A 26562-nucleotide genomic window follows, 5' to 3' on the forward strand; every position below is an offset into this window, starting at 1 on the left:
TACATTCTGTAGACACTATTTAGACTTTACAATTCCAAAATTGTAAAGCGTTCTTTGTTGAAGAATGCTAATGCTGTTTTTCACTTTAAAATAATCAATGCAATTATCTAAGCAACTCCCATATTTCATCCTTCTTTTTCTTCAATACATTCTTTTACTAACTCTCTAAATATTTTAGCTTTTTTATATATCCCTGACCCCTCAAGGATCACTTAGACTCATAAGCACAAAGACAAAGTGCCATCTAAATCTAGATTGACAAAAGTCATTTTAGTACTGAAAAAAAATTACATCAAATTTTCTGTAAGTATAGAATGAGTGGTACCTGATAAAATACACACTCCTACATATCAAAGGAGATTCTTACAGTTGATTGTCTACAAGATATACTAGCAGGGAGAACGGAAATATTATCTTGCATTAAAATTTTCTTTCTCTAGAGAGGTTGTAGAGGATCATTATTTTTATGCTTTCATCAAACACTATGACTCCTTTAAGAAAATTTTATGTTGCTAAGTATCCTGGACAGTTTGCTGTTATGAAAAGAATCAGTTTTGTGTACTTAGGTATGCCATAGTCTCCTGATTTAATTGGCAGTGATACCATTTCTCCTGTGGTTGGTACTAACATATGGTTTTCAAAGGATTGTGCAGAGATTTTCACTGTTGTCCTAACCTTCCCAACTGCTACCACTTTGAATGATTTCTATAAGAAATCTGATCTAGAGAAAGTTATTAAGGACGAGAGAAGAGTTAGGCTTTGCCCCTATGAAGGAGTGAATATGCCTGTTGTTAATACTTCAACATACACAGTGTTACACAGTTTACAAAGCATTTACCATATTTGAGAATAGCTAGTTACTTTCCTGTTTAATGAAAAATGGGAGTAGAATATTTTAAGTGACTGAATTGGTTTTTTGCTTTTGTGGTTTCTTTGCTAGTGAAGTTTATAAATGATATTTGCATTTCCCTTCTCCTATATTAGTAGATAATATATGCCCTGTATTGAATCTTTTGAATAATATATCTCCAAGTATCAGAAGCAGATCAAATTATTACAAAGTTTAAAGAATCCTCCAAAATAATTGAATATGCTTTGCATTGGATTGTAAAGTAGGGAATTAAAAAAAAAAAATAACTCAATTGAACTTGCAAACAAATAAAAAAAGGTAGTCTAGGTATTGTTATAGGATTCATTTTCAAGCTGAGGAGATGGCTCCTTAGAAGGATAAAGTGTCTGTTGCCTGGGAAATCAAAACTAGAAAGTAATAGGATTGGGACTTCATTTCAATTCTTTTTACTCAAAAGCCACTGCTTTTACCTTAAGTATCTCTGTCTCATTCTTATTTCTTTACAACATTTTGTCAGAAAACATTCATAGTCATAGAATCATACACTTTTAAGAGACTTAACAAATCTTACTTTTTTTTCCTTATGATAAACTTGAAAGACTGCAGTCAGAGATTATTTCTGATACTGGATACGGTTTGGGGTTAATTTGAAAATGCATGTTTTAAAATGTTTAATACACTGATATTTTGGGAGAAAATTACTACCTATTAAGTAGCCAGTATTTAGTGGGTGGTAATGAATTTAAAAAGAACACTGATAGCCATTCACTTTATTGTAGAAAGTGGATCTAGGTAGCTTTGCTCTAGGAGAGGGAAACTTGAAATGACATTTTATATGTTTAGATTGGGGGTCTAATTTACTAATAACGCTGTTCAAAAGCTAGGTTTTCCATGCTGAAGAAAAGGTGTAATATAGGTACACAACTTCCAGTCTAAGAAAATATTGTTTCCTCTGCAATAACAGGTGCCAAGAGAGAACAGATGATTCTTATACTTTAGTGTGTAAAGAGAAAAACTTAAATTGCTAAGAGTAGCAGCAAAACCCAAATAATTTTAGTTTAGAGATATGTGTTCCTTTTATTTTTGTAAATGGATTTTGATCAAGCACAGAGGAATACAGTTATCCTCAACAACTAGATTATAAAGGACATGGCTTGTTGCCCAGACAAACCAAAAGGGAATAAGGAAGCAGGAGATGAATGAAAGTCTTGGAGCAAGACTGTGGTTTGAGAAAGACATCACTAACTTCATCATTAAGCCAGTTTGGGTATACAGTGATCTTAGGATATTTAAGTGGTATTTGTCCAAATTATGTGTCTCTTAATTTATATATTTTTAGTTTATGGAGTGATTTAGTTGCAACAATTCACCTAATAATTTAAAATCCTCAACTACATGCTTATATTGTACTACCAAATACTAAAACATGCATGACTTTTCCAAGTTAGACAGTCTGTATTCTGCTATTATGAAAAAAAGTCTGATTTATAATTGGAATACTTAAATTCTATTCCATATTCATTTTTCCTAAGAGCTGATGACAAAATTGATAGGAAATAGGGCAACATTGTTAAACTTGTATGCATTCATCACACTTTGAACACTTATTTTCCTTGATTATAACCTGAATAACTCTCTATCTACGTTAAAGCATTCTTATATACCAACATATATAATGAAGTAATTGAAGTGTGGATTTTATACAGTGTTTACTTCTTATTTCTTTTTCTTGCCTTTATTTGGTAAATCTTCTTGGGGAAGACAAAAAATATGAATGCAATTAGGAAATATAGAATGTGAAACTATTTTTTTAATTTTTAAAATCTTTTCCCTTTCTTTTTCTGAAGTTATTTCCAGGGAAATCCAGCTAAGATGATATCTTCTCCACTTACATTCTCTAATTTTGAAGATTAACACACTTTAAAGAGATTAAATGATGGTAATACTTTAGCTTTTAAGAGATGATATAAGAGAGAAAATCTATTCATCTCCAAGTATTTGAAAAGCTGATAAATAGAATAGTAATTGTTTTGCTCTGGCGTTAAAAATAAAATAGTAATACGGCAGATTTTAATTCAAAATTAGGACAATCTTCTGACACTGCTACTCAACAATGATATGGCCTCATCTTAGGGTAATGAATTTCCCATCACTGAAAGGTATAATTGAGTGAACATTGCACAGAAATAGTATATGAGGGTGTAAATTAAATTACGTGACTGTAATGATTGCTTGCAATTTGAAGTTTTGTGAGGTAGCAGAAATTCCCATTTTGTCTTACTGCTATATAATGATATTAATTACATTTACATTAACTAAATGACATCAACATTTCTTTATAAATCTCAGAATCTCTGACCCTGTGATAAATATTTCCTTGTCTTGAGAATAGTTATTCCAGAGAGAAGAGGTGACTATCTCTTTAGTTGAACTCTCCTGGCCTCCTTTATAACATTTTCAGTCTCATCCTCTGGACCCTATTAAATCCTCCATTTTTCTCTTTTCTTGAAGTGTATGTATCTCTCTTATAGCATCATACTGTCCTTCTTATAAAGGAATGAATTTCTTAAGGTTCAGACATTTCGTTTTTGTGTCTGAGTTTGCAGTATTAAACACGTATTAGGCATAAAGCAAGAACTCAAAATCTTATTGATTGGATAATTAGGAAAGAAACAGAGATGATAAAAAAATAAGTTATGTAGCTAGCAATAGGAAGTTGAAGTGAAAAGAAGAGTCAGGTGCACTGTAATAATGTCTATGTGTCAAGCATTTCTTTACGCACAATAAATTTGCTTTAATCTTTATATTTAATAATCACAAGAGTGCTTTAAGGTGGATATTATTTTTATCCTCATTTATAGATAGGAAATCAGGCCCAGAGGGCTAAACAAATTCCTCATGTCACACAGCCAGAAAGTGGTAAGCTTGGTATTTAAATCCTAGTCACCTATCTAAAGTCAGTTCTCTTTACCACCATTCCTCAATGTGGATGCCAGAATATCAAAAGGCAGTTGGAAACAAGATGTAGGTGAGCACTCAAGAATCAAGATGCATATATGTTGCCAAGGTCATAGTAAGATAGTTACTCCAAAACAGATGTGCAGAAGGGAACAGATGTGGCTCAAGTGGTTGGGCACCTGCTTCCCACATGGGAGGTCCTGGACCGAATTCCTGGTGCCTTCTAAAAACAAAAACAAACAACAAGCAAACAAACAAACAAAAAAACTCTGGGGAGCCAATGTGACTCAGTGGCTGAGTGTTGACTTCCCACATAGGAGGTCCCATGCTTATTCCCTGGTCCTGGTAACATTTAAAATATATATATGTATTTGCAGAGGAGAACCAGAATTAACCAAAGGCCAAAGGATTGATAGCCCACGTAGTGTCATGGGAAGTTTCATAGACTTACAGACCCAAGACTGAATTCCTAATGCAGCTTCATATGTATATATATGTATTTTTAAAGGTATTTTTTTTAATTTTTAATTTTTTGTATTTTATTTATTTCTCTCCCCTCCCCCCCACCAATCCCAGTTGTCTGTTCTCTGTGTCTATTTGCTGTATGTTCTTTGTCCGCTTCTGTTGTTGTCAGCAGCACGGGAATCTGTGTTTTCTTTTGTTGCATCATCTTATTGTGTCAGCTCTCCGTGTGTGCAGCACCATTCCTGGGCAGGCTGAACTTTCTTTCGCACTGGGCTTACTTGATCATGGGGCTCCCCTGCGTGCGGTCACCCCTGCAGTGGCACAGCACTCCTTGCACACATCAGCACTGCATGTTGGCCAGCTACCCACGGGTCAAGGAGGCCCGGGGTTTGAACCATGGACCTCCCATGTGGTAGATGGACACCCTAACCACTGGGCCAAGCCTGCTTCCCTGCAGGTTTATCTTGACTAGTCATGTGTCTATGCAGAATGCCCACTGAGCTTCAGCATTCTCATCTGTAAAATAACAAGGTATAACTATCTCATAATGAGGCATCATTCCCTTTGAAACCATAAAGTACTTTTCACAGGCTCAGGCAGAAACTTTGACACAAAGATTAAAAATTTAGGCAAGGTGAATAATCTAAATCCAGGAAAATTGGTTTTACAACCTGACATGGTTAGACTCTTGACAGCAATTATGTCAGTGTAGCAACCTTAAGGTAACTGTTACAAGAAGTCCTTTGAGAGGTACCCCTTTCCTTTCTAGAATGTTTAGATTCCACAGAAAATAGAAAAAAGATAAAAAAGATGTTGATGCAAAAATGGACCTTTTTTTTTTTTCTGTTACTTGCACTCCTTTGAGTCATAGGAATCCTAATATTTATTAAAAGAATTATTCTATAAAATAGATAACTTAGAAATAATCATTTAAATGATTGGAAATAATTGCCATATTTGCATAGGTTTATGTGAGAATTTTAACAGAACTTCTTTAAATCCCTTTTAGAATATAATAGAAACAAGGCTACTACTAAGGTCAAAAGGTATAGGTGTCAGTCCAGTTTTTGAAAACTGTAGTACCACAAATAGTGAAACTCTTAAAACTTTACTTGCAAAAGATATTTAAGGAATTTTAATTTTAAAATTCTATGACTTTCTGCCAAAGTTTATTTATACAATAAATCTTAATCATAGATGCCTGAATAGCCAATTCCCAGACTCTCCCTTCAATTTTCCATTTATTTGGTAGCATGAACATTTGAAGAATTCATCTATCTATAAATAATTTTTTAAGGACAATTATATAAATTATGCCTTACAGAAAACCTCTGGTGCTTTGGGATCTAGCTAGAGATTCGGTGTTGGTTCTGGCACAGGATTAATTTACCCAAGATGACTGAGTGCAAAATGGTGCAGCACAGGTCTACATTCAGTTGATTTTCATAGCAAAGGTTTCTCTGAGTTATCCATAATATTATACAATTTGTTGCCTTGTTAGACATTACTGAAGAAAACAAAATTAAAGTCTGTGTTAAAATTATCTAGACATTAAAAATAATTTAATACAATTTAATATCCATATTTTAAACTAACAATAGCTGAAATATGATAGTTAATAAAATTTACTTATCTTCTACTGGACCTAATATTACCATTAATTTTTAGCTAACTTTCAAAATTATGTATAGAATAAAAGATATTTCTCTTAGAATTTCAATTGACTTACTACTTATTGATAAGATTACTTATAATAACAGGAAAGAGTAAACAATAATTAAGGGACAGAAGAAAAGGAATACTGGAAATTCTGTTTATGTTAAATTCAATAAATAGTTTAACAACAACAACAACAAAAACTGGTACAAAGCTTCCAATTTAGAATGAAACAAAACTATATGATTATTTCTAACTAGTGAAGAATTTTAAAATACCATGAAACAGCAAAAGTAGATTAGGTGGGGATTTTTGTCTTTATTTCTATATTTAAGATGGATGTTGCGTCTTATAAATTGGCAACTTATATTTTGTACCCAAAACTTTCTGTTGTTTCCATTTAATAGAGAGACTTTCAAAGTTTTAGAATAAATGTATTTATTACATTATCTGGCCTAATCTATTCTTTCACTAGTTTTGTGTACTCATTCTCAATCAAACTGACAAGCCAAATATGGCACCACATGGTATATTACATGCTGTTATGTTTTTGTTACATGGTTTTCTATTGGTCAAAATTTCATAACTAAAAAAAAAATTTCATAGCTCTTCATTTCCCTTTTTCAAATTTAAACTCATGCCTACTATTCTAGGTACTTTTGAAAGCAAGGTTTTATGAACTGATGATAATCTCTTCCTTCTCATTTCCTACTGAAAACATGGTTACTTTCTAAGTACTGCACTTTTTTTATAGGTGATCCAGATGTGGTAAACTTTTTTAGGCACATTACATTTTGTCCTACTAACAATAATAATCTAGGACCACATGTTAGGTGTTCAATAAATGTTGAGTGAATGACTGAATAAACTTAAAGAAAGGTATTATACAAAATGCAGACAGGCCAAAGTATGTAGATGTCTCTTGTTATTAGAACTTCACAGAAAAGAAGTAGTTAGTTAAGGTCCATGGGTTAGTAAAAAGATAAATGTGAAATGATATTTGTTCTTTTAAGAGTAAAATATAATAAAAGTGGTACAACTAATTGACGGAAGCTAGATTGCAAATAACAGATGAGTTATTATCACCAAAGGAGGACTGATGGGGGAGTGGCAAATAGAAATTCAAAATTCTATGATATATAAAGGAAAGAATATTAAAAATCATATATGAACAATAATGAATGACAATTATATCTAATACCTGCTTTCTAATGTTTAGTTTATTTATAGTAGGTTTTACAAACAACATTGCTTATTCACAAAAGATAAGATTTACAGAGGATTTAAAATAATAGAAATATTCTCTAAATTAGATGCAGGAATAAAATAAGAAAGAATTTAATGCACTGATACTAGATGAAACCATTATCAAAGCCATCTGAGAAAGAAATCAAACTATAGAAGGCTATAGATATCCTATTTTACCAGGTGGATTTCAATTTTCCTCTGTTTTCTAGTAGCTGCGTAAAGAGAGAAATTTGATTGGTTTTTAATTTACAATGTCCATGATAAAAGCAAACCAATTTACTCAAAAGAAGTGCAATTATTCCTCCTACCAAAGCCTAAAAGAAATTTCCCTCAAAGGCTATCATAAAGAAGATACTATAAAATATAATGAAATATGCCTTGAACACTATCTTTATGAGGGATACCACCAACAGATTCATATGACTGATTTTTATGGGATCTCGCAATATACCATACAAAGCAGCTACACAATTCCATTGTAGTAAAATAGGTATAGATTTTTGAGTAACTGGAAAAAAATAGATGGACAAAAAAATCCTTTAAAGCATCTTCAGAAACATCATTACCTCATTGTAGATTGTTACAGAAATTTGGTGGCACTTCATCTCTGAATGCTAAATTTGTTCATGCAGTAAACAGCTAGTGAGCATCTATAATTTACATAGCACTGTATTAGGCAAAAAGGAAAATCAGGAACAAAACAATTTCCCGAAATCTGTTACTCCGTGATGTCAACTAAATTTAAATAAGTATGACAAAAGACTGGAGAGGATGTAAAAGTTAACATTCTCTTATGAAAGTTGAGGAAACTCCACTTCCTAAGATACACTTGTAACATGGGTGAGTTTTCTTCTCAGAGAATGATTAGTCTGAATCTGAACAGATAAATGGGCACTGGCCATTAGGGTAGATGTGTCCCCTCTGTGTTCCAGACTCTACACCAGGATAAAAAGGTGCATAAGTCAAGGCCCTTGTCTCAAGGAGCTTACGGCTTATAATAACCTCAAATGCACCAAAGATTAGACTGCAATTTGGGAACTGTTGTGTCAGGGATATACATACTACAAATGGGAGATGATTAGGAGATTATGGCGGCAAACCAGAAATGAAAAATTGGAATCTGAATTAAACCAGAGAAGCCACCATGAGAGGGGATAAATATGAGAGAAAATAAGAGGGTGGGACACGTTGGGTTTTAGGACCTCCATAGCCTAACTGTAGTGCTTTTTCCATTTTGAATGAGCAATAATGCATCTTATGGTATTAGTTTTCTCTATGTAAGTCTAGTCCCACTTCATGACATATGGATATCATAGATAAGCTTTTTAAATTTTTGAAATGTTATTGTTTTCATATTCTTCCATAGCAGTTCACTTGAGACATTTAATCACTTAGTACATTCTGCCTGCATAACAAAGCTCAACATTATAATCCCCCAGTTATTACAAGATCTTCTCTGTCTTGGATACATTTACACTTCAATTACAATTAAAATGCTTTCATCTTAACAGCTTCTTGTTTCTGAAGGACTGAGTCTCAAGGATTATGTTATAAAGAGAACAAAGGTTATTGACTGCTTTTCTCATTTATTTCTGAGATGCTTGCCTAGCTAAGTAAAAGTGAAGCAGAATTTATGCCAAGATGTTTTCTTCCTGCAGGAAAACATAATGGAAGTTATCAGAAATCAAGAGTTTTTACTCCTTCCAGCTGAGGAACTCCATAAACTCCTGGCCAGTGATGATGTAAATGTTCCTGACGAAGAAACCATTTTCCATGCATTAATGATGTGGGTCAAGTATGACATGCAAAGGAGATGCAATGATCTAAGTATGCTTCTTGCCTTTATAAGATTGCCACTGCTTCCACCACAGGTAATTACATGTGACAGTTTTGATAACTACAAGTTGCTGATAAATCTTAATTTAAAAGTAAACAAAACAATCTTCTTTCAAAAACTTATTTATACATTATTTTTGTTTCAATCAAGTACTCTTTTTAAGTTTGTTAATGATGGGAAAATGATGGGTGATGGACCATGGTTTTAAATCCCAGCCACTTATTGACTCTTGGTCACTTACATTACTAACATAATATCACTTAAATTCTCTGATCTGCAGTTTTTTCATTTATAAAATAGAATTGTTCTGCCATGCAAAAGTATTGTTAGAATCAAATAAGATAATATATGCTAAGCAGTTAATCTCAATTCAATATCCTGAAGATTAAAAATACTGTAGTTATTAATTCCCTATTTTACATATATGTCAAAATTTGACCTGAGATGCAAATATGTGATCATACTTTCTTGAAAGCACATATTCTTTGGGCATACAAGGGTCCTGCTTATGGCCCAATGCATGACATTTCAAACATCTATAGAAGATATTACCCCTTACTGAATGGTAGTGAATTATAAAATATCAGCACTTAGCAAATGAATTATAGAATCTTTATAATTGGGGCTAAGGAAAATCTGGACACCATATAATCCAAGAAACTCATTTTATGAATAAGATAAGTGAGACATGGGGAAATTGTAGACAAAAGCCATGTTCACTAAGCTGGCGAGGAAAGGTGTACTAGTTCTCCCTACTTCGTATATAACTAACTTGTAATGCATATTATGTATGTATAGCATTGTTAACCTGGGGTCTATGGTTTTTCAGGTTCTCCACAAATAAATTTGACAGAGGTTATAATTTCTGAAATAATAAATGGTGTTTGTGTACATTTTGTGGTTGGAGGGAGGGGAGCTTATAAAATTTATCAGATCCTTCATTTTGATCCAAAAAACACTGTTAAAATTGTTACTGATATTTATATAACTATGGATGTTAGACAGGGAATTAAGAAATTGAGAAAGAATAGTAGACAAGCATGTAGTGGTAGTATAAGTAAAGACATAGCATTGCTTATCAAATGTTAAGATTGGAAAGTGTCCTGAAGTGTGTAAAAATGAAGTTCTACCCATAAAGTACTATTTGAGTTTCTATTGGTTCTTTAGTTGAGAAGAGGTATAAAGGCAGAGTGAAAGAATGAATGGCAGTCCTGTCTGAACAAGTTATTACTATATGGGCTTATCTTAACACCAAGATCTTTAAGAAGAGAGTGAAACATCTGTTTAAGTAACTGGACAAATAATAAATTGTGATGCCTAACACCGGATTTTTCTGAATCCACCACCCTGTATTCTGAAATCAGATATTTTGAGTCTGGGAATCCTTTGTCAGACTGCAAATGGCTGACATTTCAGCTGTTTGTTAAAATAAGGGAATCCATTGAGTTTAATTCCAGTCTTCATCTCTCAAGTTTGAAACATTATAAACATATCATTATGACATGACTTTATGTAAGCTTTCATAAATTTTTTTAAAAAATCATTAAAACATGTATAGGAAGAAAGGGTAAAAAACATTTCTTTTCACAAATACCTTTGGATATGGGAAAAGATGTCATTTCTTAAACTAATATTAATGGCTACACATCATTATAAGCATTTTACACTTATATTCCTAATCTTAGCAATGTAGCTGCAAGGTAGAGACTATTAATTATATTGTACAGAACAAGGAACAGTTTCAAAGAGGTTAAATCATTTTCGGAGGTCACATTGCTAGTAGAAAATCCACTTTTCCTGCAAACCTGGGCTGACCAGATATCAACTTATGCAGAGATATTTCTCTCGTGAATAAATGTTATTCATTTCATGGTGTTTGTTCCGAATACATGGTATTTGCTCCTACCTGAAGAACCATAAAAATATCCTGATCCAGCAATTTTTGAAGAAAGAAGAGAGATAGGAGAGGGACTAATATGGATTGAGTTCCCTCTTTCTATGCAAACTTAACATATGTTTTATTTAATTTCTATAATACCCCTATTCAGTATATATTTTTTCCATTTTCCAAATGAGTAAATTGAGAAACAGAATAATTTTCATCTTCTGATTAAGCTGTGGAGTTCAGATTTTACTTCATGAATATCTGATTTTAATGTGGTTCTTCTTTCTACTGTGAGGAAACTGGTGAACTATTTATTTCTGTGTTTGACTTCATATTTACCTTAAAGTCAAATAGAGTTTAAAAAGGATTCAATTGGGGAAGCGGACTTGGCCCAGTGGTTAGGGCATCCGTCTACCACATGGGAGGTCCACGGGTAAACCCTGGGCCTCCTTGACCTGTGTGGAGCTGGCCCATGTGCAGTGCTGATGCGCAAGGAGTGCCGTGACATGCAGGGGTGTCCCCTGTGTAGGGGAGCCCCACGCACAAGGAGTGTGCCCCATAAAGAGAGCCGCACAGCATGAAAGAAAGTGCAGCCTGCCCAGGAATGTCACTGCCCACATGGAGAGCTGACACAACAAGATGAAGCAACAAAAAGAAAGACAGATTCCCGTGCCGCTGACAACAACAGAAGTGGACAAAAAGAAGAACGCACAGCAAATGGGCACAGAGAACAGACAACTGGGGGCCAGAGGGAAGGGGAGAGAAATAAATAAAATAAATCTGAAAAAAAGGATTCAATTGAACAAGACTTTTCCAGACTTTTAGATGAACTTGTGAATCTGCTAAGTATCTCAGGGTCTTCTAGAAAAGCTGTTATGATGATCAGAAACATACTCTTTCCTTTTTCATGGAACTCTTAAGAAAAAAAAAGGTCTTACCTTTAATTCTTAGCATGCTTAAAGCATATGTCTTATAACCTTCGAACAGTTTGCATGGGCATGTTGCCTGCATGCATTTGTGTGTGTGTGTTGCTACCAAGAACAACTGTGCTCTGTGCAACTGAAAACACAATAAAGTAGTGAAATGAGAGAAAAAGAAAGAAAAAAATAATTAGAGAAAAGTTTAAATCATAGGGGCAGTTATTGGAGGACATATCACAACAAGATTTTGCCATTAATGAGGGTAGAAAAGTTAAAAGTATGCTGACAGCAGAAAAAATACTAAATAATACTGAAATAAAACTACTGGGAACAGCCATTCTTTTCTCAATCATTCATTAAGTTTAAGCTCTTTGGAATAATGCAATTCACTGGGAATATATTAAAGCAAGGATTATATATATATATATATATAAATCCTTTGTGCTATATATATATATAGCACAAAGGATTTATATTCAAAAGAAATTAGAAAAGTGATATAACAAAACACAATATATTTTAAAAACAATGTATTTTAAAGCACTAGGATAGTTAAAGGATGATGAATCACCATATTTCTGGTAAGATAATGGTTTACTTTCAAAAGAAGATACTATTTGGTATAATTCTTTAAGAAAGTGGGAATCTTGTTCATCCAATTTAAGAAGACTTAAGAGAAGAATTTGGTTTGTGTTTTTTTTGTATAGTGTTTCCTGCAGACATGACTGTCTTGAGATGGGTGAGGGAACAATATTTGGAAGACATGTTGTGAGCTGCTTACAATATTGTTAAGCAACAATAACAAAGTAACTGACCAAGGCAACAGTGGAAAAGACAAAGGATGGAATGATTTACATAGATATTTAAGGCAAACACACATAAATATAGAGAAAATATATGATTCTGGGATAAAATTAATCTAAAGAATTTGTAAGTACTTTTATAGTAATGCAGTTCTATGGATCTTTTTTAAAAATGCATGAAAAATTATGGCATTTTCATTTTCTAATATTTTATTTTATTTTTTGGATTTTTTTATAAACTAAAAATAAAGGCAGTGACAAAGACTTTACTAACAATGTAAACATATTGAGCCATGGTTGAATGACAAAGAAAGGAATTTAAATAACAGCAGTAGTCTTCACTTAAATTCCTCAGGCAATTGACCAAATTGACTTGGGAAGATTTCAGTGCAATCATTTCTCACAATCTAGATTATCATGATTTCTTTTTATTGCTAGACTTATTATGTGTATCTGTCTTTTGTTATTTTTTAAGTACACAAGAGAAAGATCTGTTCTGATACACTCTTATTATTTATAAATTAACATAAGCTATTATGAAGTATAAATTATTTTATATTGGCATAGCAAAGTATAATGAAGATATAAATCTTGGTAGAGAATATGGATTTTAAGTGAGAATATAGCAGAAAAAGTAGGCTTCAGAAATGATTATGAGAGAAGAAATAAAAAGACACAGAAGCAACAATTTTTATTTGATCCTCTATTCAAATACAATAACCAATACTGAAATAAATTACTTGACTTTTCTATCAGAAGACCAGAGGAAAATGAAAGAAAGGAGATAATTCTGGTCTACAAAATGCTGATTGGTTTCTATTATTTTTTAAAATAAATGAGGAATAGAATTTTATCTGAGTATCCATATTTTACTTGAGTACTCTGAAGTTTAAAAATTTAAACAGAATTGGGAAAAATTGTGGAAATTTCAGTCATTTTAGAGAAAGTGAGTGTTATCCACTTACAGGGAGCAGACCTGATTTGACTTAATCATATTTCTTTATTTCCCTTTTCCAGGATGCAACAAAAGCATTGCCATAACATGCTTTAAAATTTTAAACTTTTATTTCTGCTCCCTTTAACTGGTTCCAAAAGCTCTATATGCATAAAATGTATATAAGTATTTATTTATAATACATGTATTTTAAAATACATAGAAGTAAAGGAATTATAGTGTGTTTTTTCCTAATAAGTGAGTTAGAAAGTGGAGGCATGCTGCTCTAAAAATCAAGGGAATGTAACTGTATATATAATCAAGCCAAAAGGTATTTAGGAAAACTCAGTTTTATAACAGTCAGAGATTATTTAGGATATTGCAGATAAATATAAACTTTGTTTTGTATCTTAGAATTTATATTGTTTATCTCTTTTGAGACAGCAAGGAGAAAGATTCCTCACAGATTTCTAGCAAGCAAACATATTGCCTTTTAAGAGAACTATGCATCAGTATATATGTTTCTGTGCGTACACACATTCACTTTTATTTTCTGTAGAAAAAAGGAAAAGGAAATATAACAATTGAAATGGAATAGTAAAATATTGCCTAAGTTTAAAGGAATAGAGTTTAATACAATACAATACAATAAAATAAAGGCTCATTTAAATGTTTAACTTTAGAAAACAAATGTTATTTCTATTTTACAGAAATGAATTATTATATCTATGGAAATATGTAATAAATATATCCTAAAAGATTATTTATGGTAGTATAGCAATATAAGAAAGAAGGGAGAGATCTTCAACCTGCACTCCATTGGAAATGTGACAAATAATCAGATACTGGTGACATAAAAATCTGTTGTCCATAAAATTTTTAGTGACAATTGAGAAACCTGATGAAAAGCAAGTGAAGGGACAAAGAGCAAATCAATATAAAAAGAGCATTCATAAATCACAGTGTAAGATCTATAGAGTAGGTTACTTTCTGAGTTATTTATATGTTTTTATTTTACTTCTGAAAGCAGGCATAGGCAAACTACTCCCTGATAAATCCCACATTTCTCCAAATTTGTCAACTTAAATGTTCACTGTTTAGCGTGTTATTTATCTTTTCTTTACAAAGGGAAAAAGAAAACGTTTAACTCTTACAAATGAGTAAGACAAAGAGAATTAATGAAACATATTAACACAATTCATTACCAGTCTTTGTTATTTTTTTTTTTTTTCTCTTCTGGGTTTTTTCCCCTCTGATTTGCTTGTTGTCTGATTAATTAATGAATATAACAGGCCATTATTGTAGTCTTGTCTACAAAACTAAGACTATAAAAGTGGAAAAAATTGGAACAGTTTTATTTTTCCCTAAAAGAAACAAACCTTTAAATCAGAAATGCATGGACAACATATACTTCTAAAATCTTATAGATTTAGCTTAAATACTATTTATATTCATAATTTATCCTATTATGCATTCACAGTCCATATTAAAACATTAAGAAAATACAGAAGCGTTCCCTTTCAACAGACTTATAAATCAACAGGAGTATCAATGTAACAAATGATATGTAAAAACAGTCACAAGCACATAAATACACACATCACTTATTCTCCTGGTATAACAGAGCACTGGGGAATTTGAAAACTAACCCAAAACTCTTTACTCTCCTACAATAGAATAAGAGCCTTTGTTTTCATCAAGGGAATTTTGTGTTTCCTGTGCCATGTTTCTTGCCACAGGGATTCTACAATGATCACTTCTCCTTTTTACGTGATAAATTTTTAATTCTTTATCAGATCAGTGCAATCAACTTACAGGACTATGTTGTTTCAAACATTTAAAAAGAGCAAAAGAAACTCCTCATATTCCTTCCCACCAACTGGTCCATTTTTTTGTTCTATTTTCCAGCAAAACAAGGAGTTGTTGCTGATAGCTATTTTCTACTGAATCATAGCCTTCCTTCCATCTTCAATCCACTCCAATCAGTCCTTTCCACTGCTCAAGATCACTGAAGACCGTAAACAGTCATTTTTCTCACATCTCACTAGTTTTCTTCTTCTTCACTTCTCAGCGCATTTGGCAGTTACTGCCTACTCTCTACTTAATTGTCATCTCTATTTCTTCTCCTAATCATGTTTCAATGCCCCAGGCTACCATATCCTATGCATAGAAAATACCATTAACTCCCATATTTTTATATACCACATAGAAGTAAATTGTGAATTCCAAATTTACATCCCTAGTCCTAAACTTTTCATGAAAAACAAACTCTGAAAGCCAGTTAACTATTTGACATCTCCAACTGGATATCCAATAGGCATCCTACCTTCACATGTACCAGATGGAATATTTCAAAAGTCCCCATGTTCGCCCCATTCTCAGTAAATGTCACTATCAACCATCCAGTTGTTCAGGCCTAAAACATTTTTAGTTCTCCTCCTCACATGGTACTCAACATTCAAACTTTTAGAAGGTTCTTTTGACTGTGCTCCAAACCTTATCCTCACTCTTTTTTCTAACAGTTGCATATTTCCATTGTAAAACAGACTACCACCCTTCTTCTCTCTTGCACTATTGGAAAAGACTCCTATCTTGTCTTCTCACTTTAATTCTTGACCACTACAATCATTTAACATTTAGCAACAACCAGACGGAGATTTTACAGTATGAATCAGTTCACCTCAAACTTCTGATTATCATGCCCTTAGAATAAAATCCTAAAACCTTGTGCTACAAGACTCTGCATGAACTGCCCTACTCCTGCTTCTCAGACCTCATCTCCTACCGTCACTCAGTTCTCTCCAGCCATGCTGAACTTCCTTCTCTTTCTTGATCAAGGCAAGGTAATCCCATGTACAATACATTTGTATCAGCTGATCCTGGGGACTAGAAACGCTTACAATGAAAAGGAAGAAGGTGATGGGAGTAAGAGAAGCCTGTCTCAGGTGCATGCAATAAGGGTGGTTGCATATTTTATAAAGAATTAAAGAGAATAACAATATAGACTAAAAATTGAGCTGCTTTTATTAGTACTATGTCCTGGAAATTTTAAGCAATATCAATGATACCATATTGCCATCCGCTGGGATAGACTGTTCCTAACAAACCTCCTCTTTGTATTACTCCACTACAGAAAATGCTGTTCATCCTGGGTCATTGCATGCCTGACTCTATTATTAATCACATTTTATCTTAAAAGTTTCTGTTGTTAGCACTTTCACCTACCATATTCATGCTTAGTTTTGAATTCTTTTTTAAAGCTCTTTCCCTATAACCATCTTTTACAGAAAATCAGATTTTAAGGTCATATTCACCAAGTATTTGGCATAGTCAGTACTCAATAAATATTTGCTTAATAAACAAACAAAATTTTATTCTAGGTCTTGGGAATTTTAGTCTCACTCATTTTAATAATCTGTTGATGTTCGATTCTCTGGAAGGTGAAAAAAATCTCTACAATGGGGTGTTACAATGGGACTAATAGTGGATGCTAGGAACACTGTCACAAGGAAGAATTTTTCATACTTTACTAAAAATCTCTTATTAAATAGACAGGAATAGGATATAACCTCTTATCTCTTTTTTTTTTTAGATATATTTCTAAAACAATTACCAGAGTTTCTGATATCTAAGACAGCTGTGTATTATAAAACAGATTCAGGCTACAAGAAAATTTTGTTTCATTTTCATTGCTTGCATAATAAAGTAGAAAGACAAATTCTATCCCATGAGGGAAAAAAATGAACTTAAAAATTAAATTGCTTTATAAGCATTTTTGTACATATGAAAGTATAGTATTCATAGCATTTACCAAGAGTCCACACAGTGCAAGAACTATTTTTCTGAATTAAACATTAAAGAGAATTCATTTTTTATTCATGCCTATTTAATATAGTAATAATAAAATTAAAATAGGATATAACAATTTGTAAGAGGACAAAAAATGTGAAACATTTTTAATAAAGTCAAAGCAGTTTAAATCATAGATCAGATTTTCCAGTGGTTTTAATTTAAGATTTGGGGAAAACTAAATTAACAATTTGAAGCTACTTTAATATGTATTAAATGGAGTTTATAGAGATGACTTTTGGAGATTAAAATTAGGATCCTCAAACTAAAGAATATTCTTAAATCTCTGAGCAAATCTTATAGCTAAAGCCTTAGTAGAAGAAATTTACATTGATCCAATTATTCTTTTATTTTGATAACTGTTTTATTTGGGACATATATATATAGTCACTTCCTCTTGTCCACATTGCTATTTTTGTAATATGTTTATGCTAGTCTTTGAGGAACAGCAGGTAGCCTATACAACTGTATCAGAGTGATCTATCTAGTAGAGTTAGAATTCAGAGAAGGTGAAGATGAAAATCACTGAAAGCCTTGTAAGTCTGTAAGGACATTGTAATGTGATGGAAACCACTGCAGAGTTTTGAGGAGAGGAGAAATATGATCTATTGCACACTTTTAATTGCACTGTCTAGTTGCAGTGTGAGAATGGACTAGAGGGAAACAAGGAAAGAAACACCGTAGGTGATTGTACTAGTACAGGTGAGAGGTTTTAGAGGATCAAATGAGGGTAATTAGGGTAGTATTAATGAATATGGAGAGAAATGTTTGCATTCTACATATATTTTATTTTATTTTTTAAAATTTATTTATTTATTTATTTATCTCCCCTCCCCCTCCACCCCAGTTGTCTGTTCTCTGTGTCTGTTTGCTGCGTCTTCTTTGTCCACTTCTTTTTGTTGTGTCATCTTGTGTCAGCTCTCCGTGTGTGCAGGGCCATTCCTGGGCAGGCTGCACTTTCTTTGGCGCTGTGCGGCTCTCCTTATGGGGCGCACTCCTTGCGCGTGGGGCTCCCCTATGCGGGGGAAACCCCTACATGGCAGGGCACTCCTTGCGCGCATCAGCACTGTACATGGGCCAGCTGCACATGGTTCAAGGAGTCCCGGGGTTTGAACCGCAGACCTCCCATGTGGTAGATGGACGCACAACCCCTGGGTCAAGTCTGCCGCCCTATACATATATTTTAAAGTAGAGTTTGTTAGATGAGGGGAAAGAAAGAAAGAAAGAAAGAGAGAGGAAAGAAAGAAAGAAAGAAGGAAGGAGGGAGGGAGGGAAGGAAGGAAGGAAGGAAGGAAGGAAGGAAGGAAGGAAGGAAGGAAGGAAGGAAGGAAGGAAGGAAGGAAGAAAGGAGGGAGGGAGGGAGGAAGGAAGGAAGGAAGGAAGGAAGGAAGGAAGGAAGGAAGGAAGGAAGGAAGGAAGGAAGGAAGGAAGGAAGGAAGGAAGATAATCCCGGATTTTTCAACTTAAACAAATAGAAGGAGGAATTTCCATCAGCCAAGGGAAGATGCTGTGGACTACTGACTTTGAGATGCCTGTGAAGTCTCTAAGTGGAGATGTGTGGTGTGATAGGTTATCCAATACATCAGTCTGAAGTTCTGGAGTTCTGGCCAGAGACATAAATTAGGAAGGTGTTGGCACATAGATATAATTTAAAGACATGATATGAGGCATTATCATAAAAAGTGTTATTGTAGATGGATATGGATGAGTACATTCTAATGCTATAAAGCTGCAGGTAAAAACGAATGAACCTAGTTTTGAAGCGGACTTAACTAGCCAGAAAGGATCAAAACCAAGGGAACCTATATCCAGAGGAATGTAATAGAAGAATAATCAGTGAGGTATGAGTGATCAGCTCTATCAAATAAATGCCGCTGATACAAAAAACAGAATCAGGCTTGACAATTGATTTTTGAATTTAACAAAGAATTGGAGTATTGGAAAGTATTAAGTTAAGAAAACTCTAAAAAACAAATATGAATAGAAGATATAAGGAGAAACACTAACCGTAAGACAAATGATGGATTCCATCATAGCCATTGCCAGAGGCTGAAATAGAGAACTCGTTTGATACCAAACAGCCATGGCTCATAGGATGGCAGAAAAATCACTGTGGTGCTGCCCTGGTGGATTTTGCTGGAAATCTGTACTTTGGAATTTACCAGAAATCCAAATATCTGCTCTCTAGACTGGCAAGAAAGCTGTTCACAGAGAGGTGTATCCTAGAGGCACTTTTCCACAAAAGGACCCGAGGGAGATTTTGGAGAATTTGCTGGGTGCTGCTGGCCACCATGTAGGAGACAGGTACTGCAGAAGCTGAATTCAATCCAGGACCCCAGTGAGGAAGTGAACACACACTGGGAAACAAAATCTATCCTCCTACTCAATGGTCAAAATTTATTATTGCACTGGCTGACAAAGGAAAAGTCTTTAAAGAACCCAGATATGTTTTCACAGACCAGACACTTGTAGCTGAAGGTCAACAAATCAATAGTCTCCAGACTGAGAGAGTGGTGCCAAACAAGTTTGTATGCTCATGGGGATGATCCAGAAGAGAAGGAAAATTTCATTATATAAGCATGAGTATTTTCTTTGAATGTATAGTTGGTATCTCATGCCCAGATGGGTTGGCAGATTGACTGTTGAAAAGAGAATTGAAAGATTATTTAAAAGTCAATGGGTAAGTGGCAAAAATGTTGTTGTGCAGATGTTGGTAGGAGGGTAGATATGTTGGTACAAGTCTGTTCACTTGGATCCTACTTTTGTCCCAGACATTAATTCACTGTTTGATTGTGGGAAGTTTAACTTTTTTGGACCTCAGTTTGCACATCAGGGAAAAGAGACTGGACTCATGATCCTAAAATTTCATCTGACTACAACATTTTATAAGTCAAAATAGGTTTAATATCCTAAGGAAAAAATGTTTGTTCAAAGTTATGTGACTAGAAAATTTTATGGGGAAATATATATATGATCCTCATTTGTAAAAAAAAAATATGTATATATATATATGGATATGTATATATGGATATCCATAAAGTCTCAAACCTATCAGGTGCCTGCTTTGACTGACAAAGTAAATTATTTTAGTGAAAAATAAATTCATCCCATTGTATTCATGCATTCCTTAGAGTTATCACTCATAATTTTTAAATGACAGAAAACATTGCAATTTTAAAAACTATTTAAAATTTCTTACTAAGTTCCATAATTTAAAACAGTCCTAAGAGGAAAGGAAGCAAACTATAATCTATGTGAAGGAACCTTAAGTGAATTGAATGTATCATACATGTTAAAACAACTGCTATTGCAATTTTAATTTCCAAAAGATTAAGACAAAATAGTAGTTTATTATATTTATGACTCTGAAAATGTTAATAAATAAATAAAATCTAAAGAACAAATTCAACATTAAAATGATATACGTGTTTTGTGCTTTGTTATAAATACTCAAAATTCATTAGAATTTGTGATGATTCTGTTAAAATATTAAAGAAAATGATCCTAGAATAATAGATGATCATTATCATATAATTTTATATTATAGCCACTAAGCTAAGGGTGCATATGTTAATTAATATTTCCCATATATATATCAAAATTGCCAATTAAGTATTCCTGATAAATTAGAAGAAATTTCTTCATATGGTCTACTCTAGGTTAATGAAAACAGGTCAGTTTATCATCACTTAACCATTACCTAACCACTTAATCATTACTACCTCACAAGGTAGTAATTATTATATACACTATATCAGGTCATCTTTGTTATTGTTTTTCTTTTTTCTTTTTTGCTTCTTTGATCCAAGAAATAATTTATTACACACTAGTGTTATTTTCTTTTTTAATTTTATTAATTTCAGTTATGTTTACTCCAAGATTTTCTACCCACTGTAATCTTCCTTGTCAGACCAAAATAGGCCAACTTAGAAATTATTTTTCCATAAAGGCCCTGGGAAAGATGAAAATGATTACATGATATGATGTACATTCACAGACCTTATTACAGGAAGGTCCATTTAAACTAGCTCCCTAATATTTTGCAGGTAGAAATTGAAGCTTTGAGAATTAAAGCAGAATATATTAGATAATATTTTTAACATAATAACTCAATGATAAATATAAAAGGGAATTTAGGAATCATAACTCTCTACTGGGGATTTTTTTTTAATACTTGAGAACAAGTATTCAAACAAACAAGCAAAAATATACCCTGACAAATTGTAAGTTGCCCATCCTGATACACAGAGCAGAAGTGTGAACACATACTAGATAGCTTGATTTTTTAGGTTATAGCTCAAGCAGAAGCTGGATTATTCAAACTGCAATGCCTAATTTGATTGCAGTTTAAATAAATTTTTCCCAAATAATGAAATTACATTTAATCTATAAATATTTTCCTTATATAACAAAATTTCCTTTAAAATATAATTGCTGAGTCTCTCAGAGTTGGTTATAATCATCTTAAAAAAATCCGTATGTTTAAATATATTTTTATTGAATCATTAATAGGAATTTATATCATCATGTTTATAGTTTTAAAGCATCAATTACATATTTTAAATATATATAGATCTATCTATGTCTTTGTCTATTATTATCACTTATAATAGCCATGATTTCTTTAGCAATTGAAATATCATGGTAAAATGCTAAATGTCCTATATGTCCTATACAAATGATCTCATTAAATGTTTCAGTATATACATATAATTTTTCATTTATAAATGACAAAACTGAAACAGAAAAGTTATTTGCCTTAAGTAAACTATTGTAAATAGAGGCAAAATAGGATATTACACACAAAACCTTTAATAATTTTTAGGTTTTAAAAAATGCAATTATATTTGATTACCAAAATTTCTCAGTTTTCTTATTATTGCACAAGTGCTTTATTTCTTCAACTATAAATGAATAATATCACAATAATTTAAAAGTGCTATCAAGATCATTTCAAACATTTCAGGGATGCTTTTCAGTACTCATTTTTCACTAAAAAAATCTGCATTTATTTGGCATGAAATAATGTAAAGAATAAAATTTAATTGTTAATTTTAAAGTAAAATATTTCTTTTTCTTCTGAGGAATACAGGAATGAATGAAAAGTGTTGATTGAAAAATAGCTTTTAGAAAAAAACATTACAAATGATATTGTATGTCTCCTCAGCATGTTAATATTTCTAACACTAAATTTATTTCTGATATAATAAAAAAACATGGCTACATATAGGTTTCTTATTTTTTCATGGCACAACAAAGAGCTGCAATAATTAATCCATCATGAATGTAAGAGTTAATCAGTGATAAACATAAGGCAGAAATAGAAGAAATGGGTAGATTGAAAGATATTATTTTCATCATTCATTTTTAAGTTGTCATGTATTATACTACATAATTAATGACTGTTAAGTCTATATTTAAACATAGTCTATATTTTCTCAAAATTTTAAAATATTTTTGCCTATAAAATACATTATTTGATAGACTATTTAAGGAGAGCTTGAATTGAACTTTATTTTCATCTAGGGTTTAACTAAGTGGTTTTCTTGAGATTATACATTCCAATTGTATTACTACTACAAAATTCAAGTCCATCACAATCCCAGGGCTTACCTCTTCCTTTTCTCTTTTGGTGCTTCAGACAGCCTAGAATTAAGTATTGTTCAATACTTGTGCAGATTAAACATAGGTATAAATATTAAATGTGCTCTTTAAAGCCAAAATACCCATAGGATAAACAAAGGTTAGTGCTGAAATTATAAATTACTAAAACAACAAAAACATCCTATGTTTCGTATTAGTAAACATCTTTATTCCTATGAAATATCTTCAGTAATTTGCCTTAGATAAGCATTTGTTCATGCCTTGTGCCTTGTCAAATAGTACCTGAAATATTCTTCAGATAATTGTTTCATGTTAAAAAAAAAATTAAAAAAAAAGCATGCTATACCATCTTGTGAAATTTCACAATAAAGGCTCTCAAAAATCTTAATAAAGAAATTTACCAACTCTAACCCATGTAATCCCTGGCTTTTCTAAAGAGCACTTATTTCAAATAAAGTCTCTTAGAGTCTCATGGAATGAAGGATCCACAGAGCATACTAGGGAAGCACTGTCCTGGGCAATTGTATTTTTTACAAGTTTGGAATTCTTAATGATAACCACTGATAAACAATGAATTTTCATTTAGAGCAAATTATCCTAAATTAAAGGAGATTTAGGTGTGGTTATTCTTTTTTTTTTATTCATTTTTTTAAAAAATATTACATTCAAAAAATATGAGGTCCCCATTCACCCCCACCGCCCCCACCCCACCACTCCCCCCACAGTAACACTCTCCCCCATCATAATGACACATCCATTGCATTTGGTGAGTACATCTCTGCACCCCATGGCCAATGGTCCACATCATAGCCCACACTCTCCCACGTTCCATCCAGTGGGCCATGGGAGGACATACAATGTCCGGTAATTGTCCCTGCAGCACCACCCAGAACAACTCCAAGTCCCAAAAATGCCTCCACTTCTCATCTCCTCCTCCCATTCCCCGCACCCAGCAGCCATCATGGCCACTTTTTCCACACCAATGCCACATTTTCTCAGTTATTAACCACAATAGCTCATGACTAGAATATCATTAAGTCCACTCTAATCCTTACTGTATTCCTCCTTCCTGTGGACCTTGGCTTGGTTGTGTCCATTCCACATCTATGTCAAGAGGGGGCTTAGATTCCACATGGATACTGGATGCAATCCTCCTGCTTTCAGTTGTAGGCACTCTAGGCTCCATGGTGTGGTGGTTGACATTCTTCAACTCCATGTTAGCTGAGTGGGGTAAGTCCAATAAATCAGAGTGTAGGAGCTGAAGTCTGTTGAGGCTCAGGGCCTGGCTATTATATTGTCAGTCCAGAGATTCAGATCCCCTAGATATATCTTAAACCCCAGCACCAACTACAATTCCAGTAAAGTAGCAGGAAAGGCTTGTGAAAAGAGATCACATCTGAGTCCAGCTCCATCATGCAGAAACTAGGTGTGGTTATTCTTAGAAATTGACTTGCTGCCGTTCATATGAATCTAGCTAACACAAAGTGCCCTGCAAAACTGGCTTTGCTGAGCCAGAAAAGCAGCATATTCAGTGAATTCAATAAGCTGACCTCTAAAGACCAGGAAATAGAGTTATAAATAATAATGAGTGTGTTATTCTCGATTCAGTCAGCTGTGGAGGTTTTCCAAACCATTAAACAACTTCCCGATTTGCTACAGTTCAGCTTAAATACAGTACTCTTTTCAAAAGGGGCTGAAAAATGAGATGGCAAATATGTGGTAAGAATTTAGGATGTGATGAATATTTAATCAGAATGAACACCTGAAATCTGGTTTCAATGAGTAGTCACTTATAATATTCATATATTACAAAATAAAAGATGCAGTTTTATCTTGACCATTAGATCTCACCTCCTGCGAATATATATTCATAATACCATTAGTCATTCTCAGTCTCAGTATATGTTAAAGTATGAATAAAAGTAGGCAGATACATAGGTTATGCCTGAAAGAGAAGGTAAAGATCTATTTAAATGCCCTTCTAATTGGTCATTGTTTGAGGAAAGTGGAATGACATTTTGCCCTAGTTCCATGTCTAAAAACTATGCTTCGAAATTTGTTTTCCCTTTAAAGTCCTCAATTCCTATTTTCTTCTTACTCTGTCATGTGTCACCAAGTGTTTTTATTTTTAATTCACCTCTCTAGAATGTTTCAAATCTCTCCTTTCTATATATATATTATCATTGCCTATAAATCAAGTCTTATCATTTTTTCCAATGGTCTCCAAGATTAATTGCCTTCCTCCAGTGACATCTTTCCCCACCGAAATCTATTTTTCATAATACCTTCAAGGTAAGGATTTTTAAAACCACAAATTTAATTTTAATGTTCAGTGGGCCCAAAAGTGTGCATGTGTATTCCCTGTCTGTTATAGATGTTATATATCTATGTAGATGACATATGAGCCTAACCATCATAATTCCTATAATGTCCTGTTTAACTTTATTCTTAGCACTGATAGCATTTTATTTAGATTATTTAGAGATATATGCTTTTGCTCTGATAGACTCTAAGTTCCTCAAGTTCTTATCTCCAATATCTTCACACACTGGCACCTGTTCTCTTACTGTCTCTTGCCATGTAAAGAATTTTTGAAAACCGCTGCTTTTCAGTGTTTTTATTTATATAATTTTTAAACAAATAACTGAAATTCATTAGTCTTTTATCTTACATGCAGTGTAACTCTATTTGAATAATTGAATTTAAAGTTTTATATAAAGCTAGGGGAAAAAGGGCAAAAATACTAAATACAAGTAAAGTACAACTTAATTCAGAATGGCAAATGCTGAAGGCAATTAGAAATTTGTTGTTTTGAAACTACATTATTTTATTATATTTTGAAGGTATTTTAAAAGTTTTGATTTGTCTTATGTGTGCCTATATAACTCATATATATCCATGTATATTCATATGTATACCAATGTGCATATAAATATACATGAATATATGTTTATATACATGCAAATAGAACATATACCTAATTTCCCCTTATCATCCTAATTTAGTTTATTAATATTTTGCCAGATGAACATTTTAATAGCACAGAATATCAGGTTTTATGTTACTTCATCAAAGAATAGAAGTGAAACCATTTTCCTCCTTGCTGTGACCATAGTAGTTTTACACAGCAAACAAGGTAGTATTACTTCTGTGTTTATGTAGAAGTGTCCCAGAGTAACAGAAAGGTGCAGTAAAGACAATCCTATTTCAGAAAAAAGAATTTTTTTCAGAGTAATATTGACCCAGAATGATACTTAAGTGTTCCATGACTCTTCTTTTGGCTGAGCCAAAACTAAATTAGTCTTAATTATAAGTACTTTCATTTACCTAATAATATATTTATACAAAACTTGAGTTTTTCAACACATCCTAAAAACTAAGGTATTGGTTTGTTATATGGAAGACAGAGGAAAATTATAAAACAAGGTCCTTAAATAAAGAAATAAGTGAATACCAGTCTAAATAAATCCTTAATTTAATAGTGAGGAAGGATTAAGGCAGAATATTAAATTGAGGTGATGCAAATTATTTGAATAAAGCTATCCTAAGAGGA

At 32.9% G+C, this 26562-nt stretch overlaps 1 protein-coding gene across 1 annotated transcript in view; it reads left to right on the top strand.

Annotated features, from left to right (window-relative positions):
* Nucleotides 1-26562, top strand: part of KLHL1 (kelch like family member 1) — a 476203-nt gene that overhangs the window by 279787 nt on the left and 169854 nt on the right. The window contains exon 5 of the mRNA XM_004463148.3: nucleotides 8836-9048. Within this exon, the coding sequence (XP_004463205.2) occupies nucleotides 8836-9048 (213 nt within the window). The remainder of the gene's footprint in view (nucleotides 1-8835; nucleotides 9049-26562) is intronic.

The sequence above is a fragment of the Dasypus novemcinctus genome, chromosome 15, assembly GCF_030445035.2.
Source record: "Dasypus novemcinctus isolate mDasNov1 chromosome 15, mDasNov1.1.hap2, whole genome shotgun sequence".
Classification (NCBI taxonomy): Eukaryota; Metazoa; Chordata; class Mammalia; order Cingulata; family Dasypodidae; genus Dasypus; species Dasypus novemcinctus.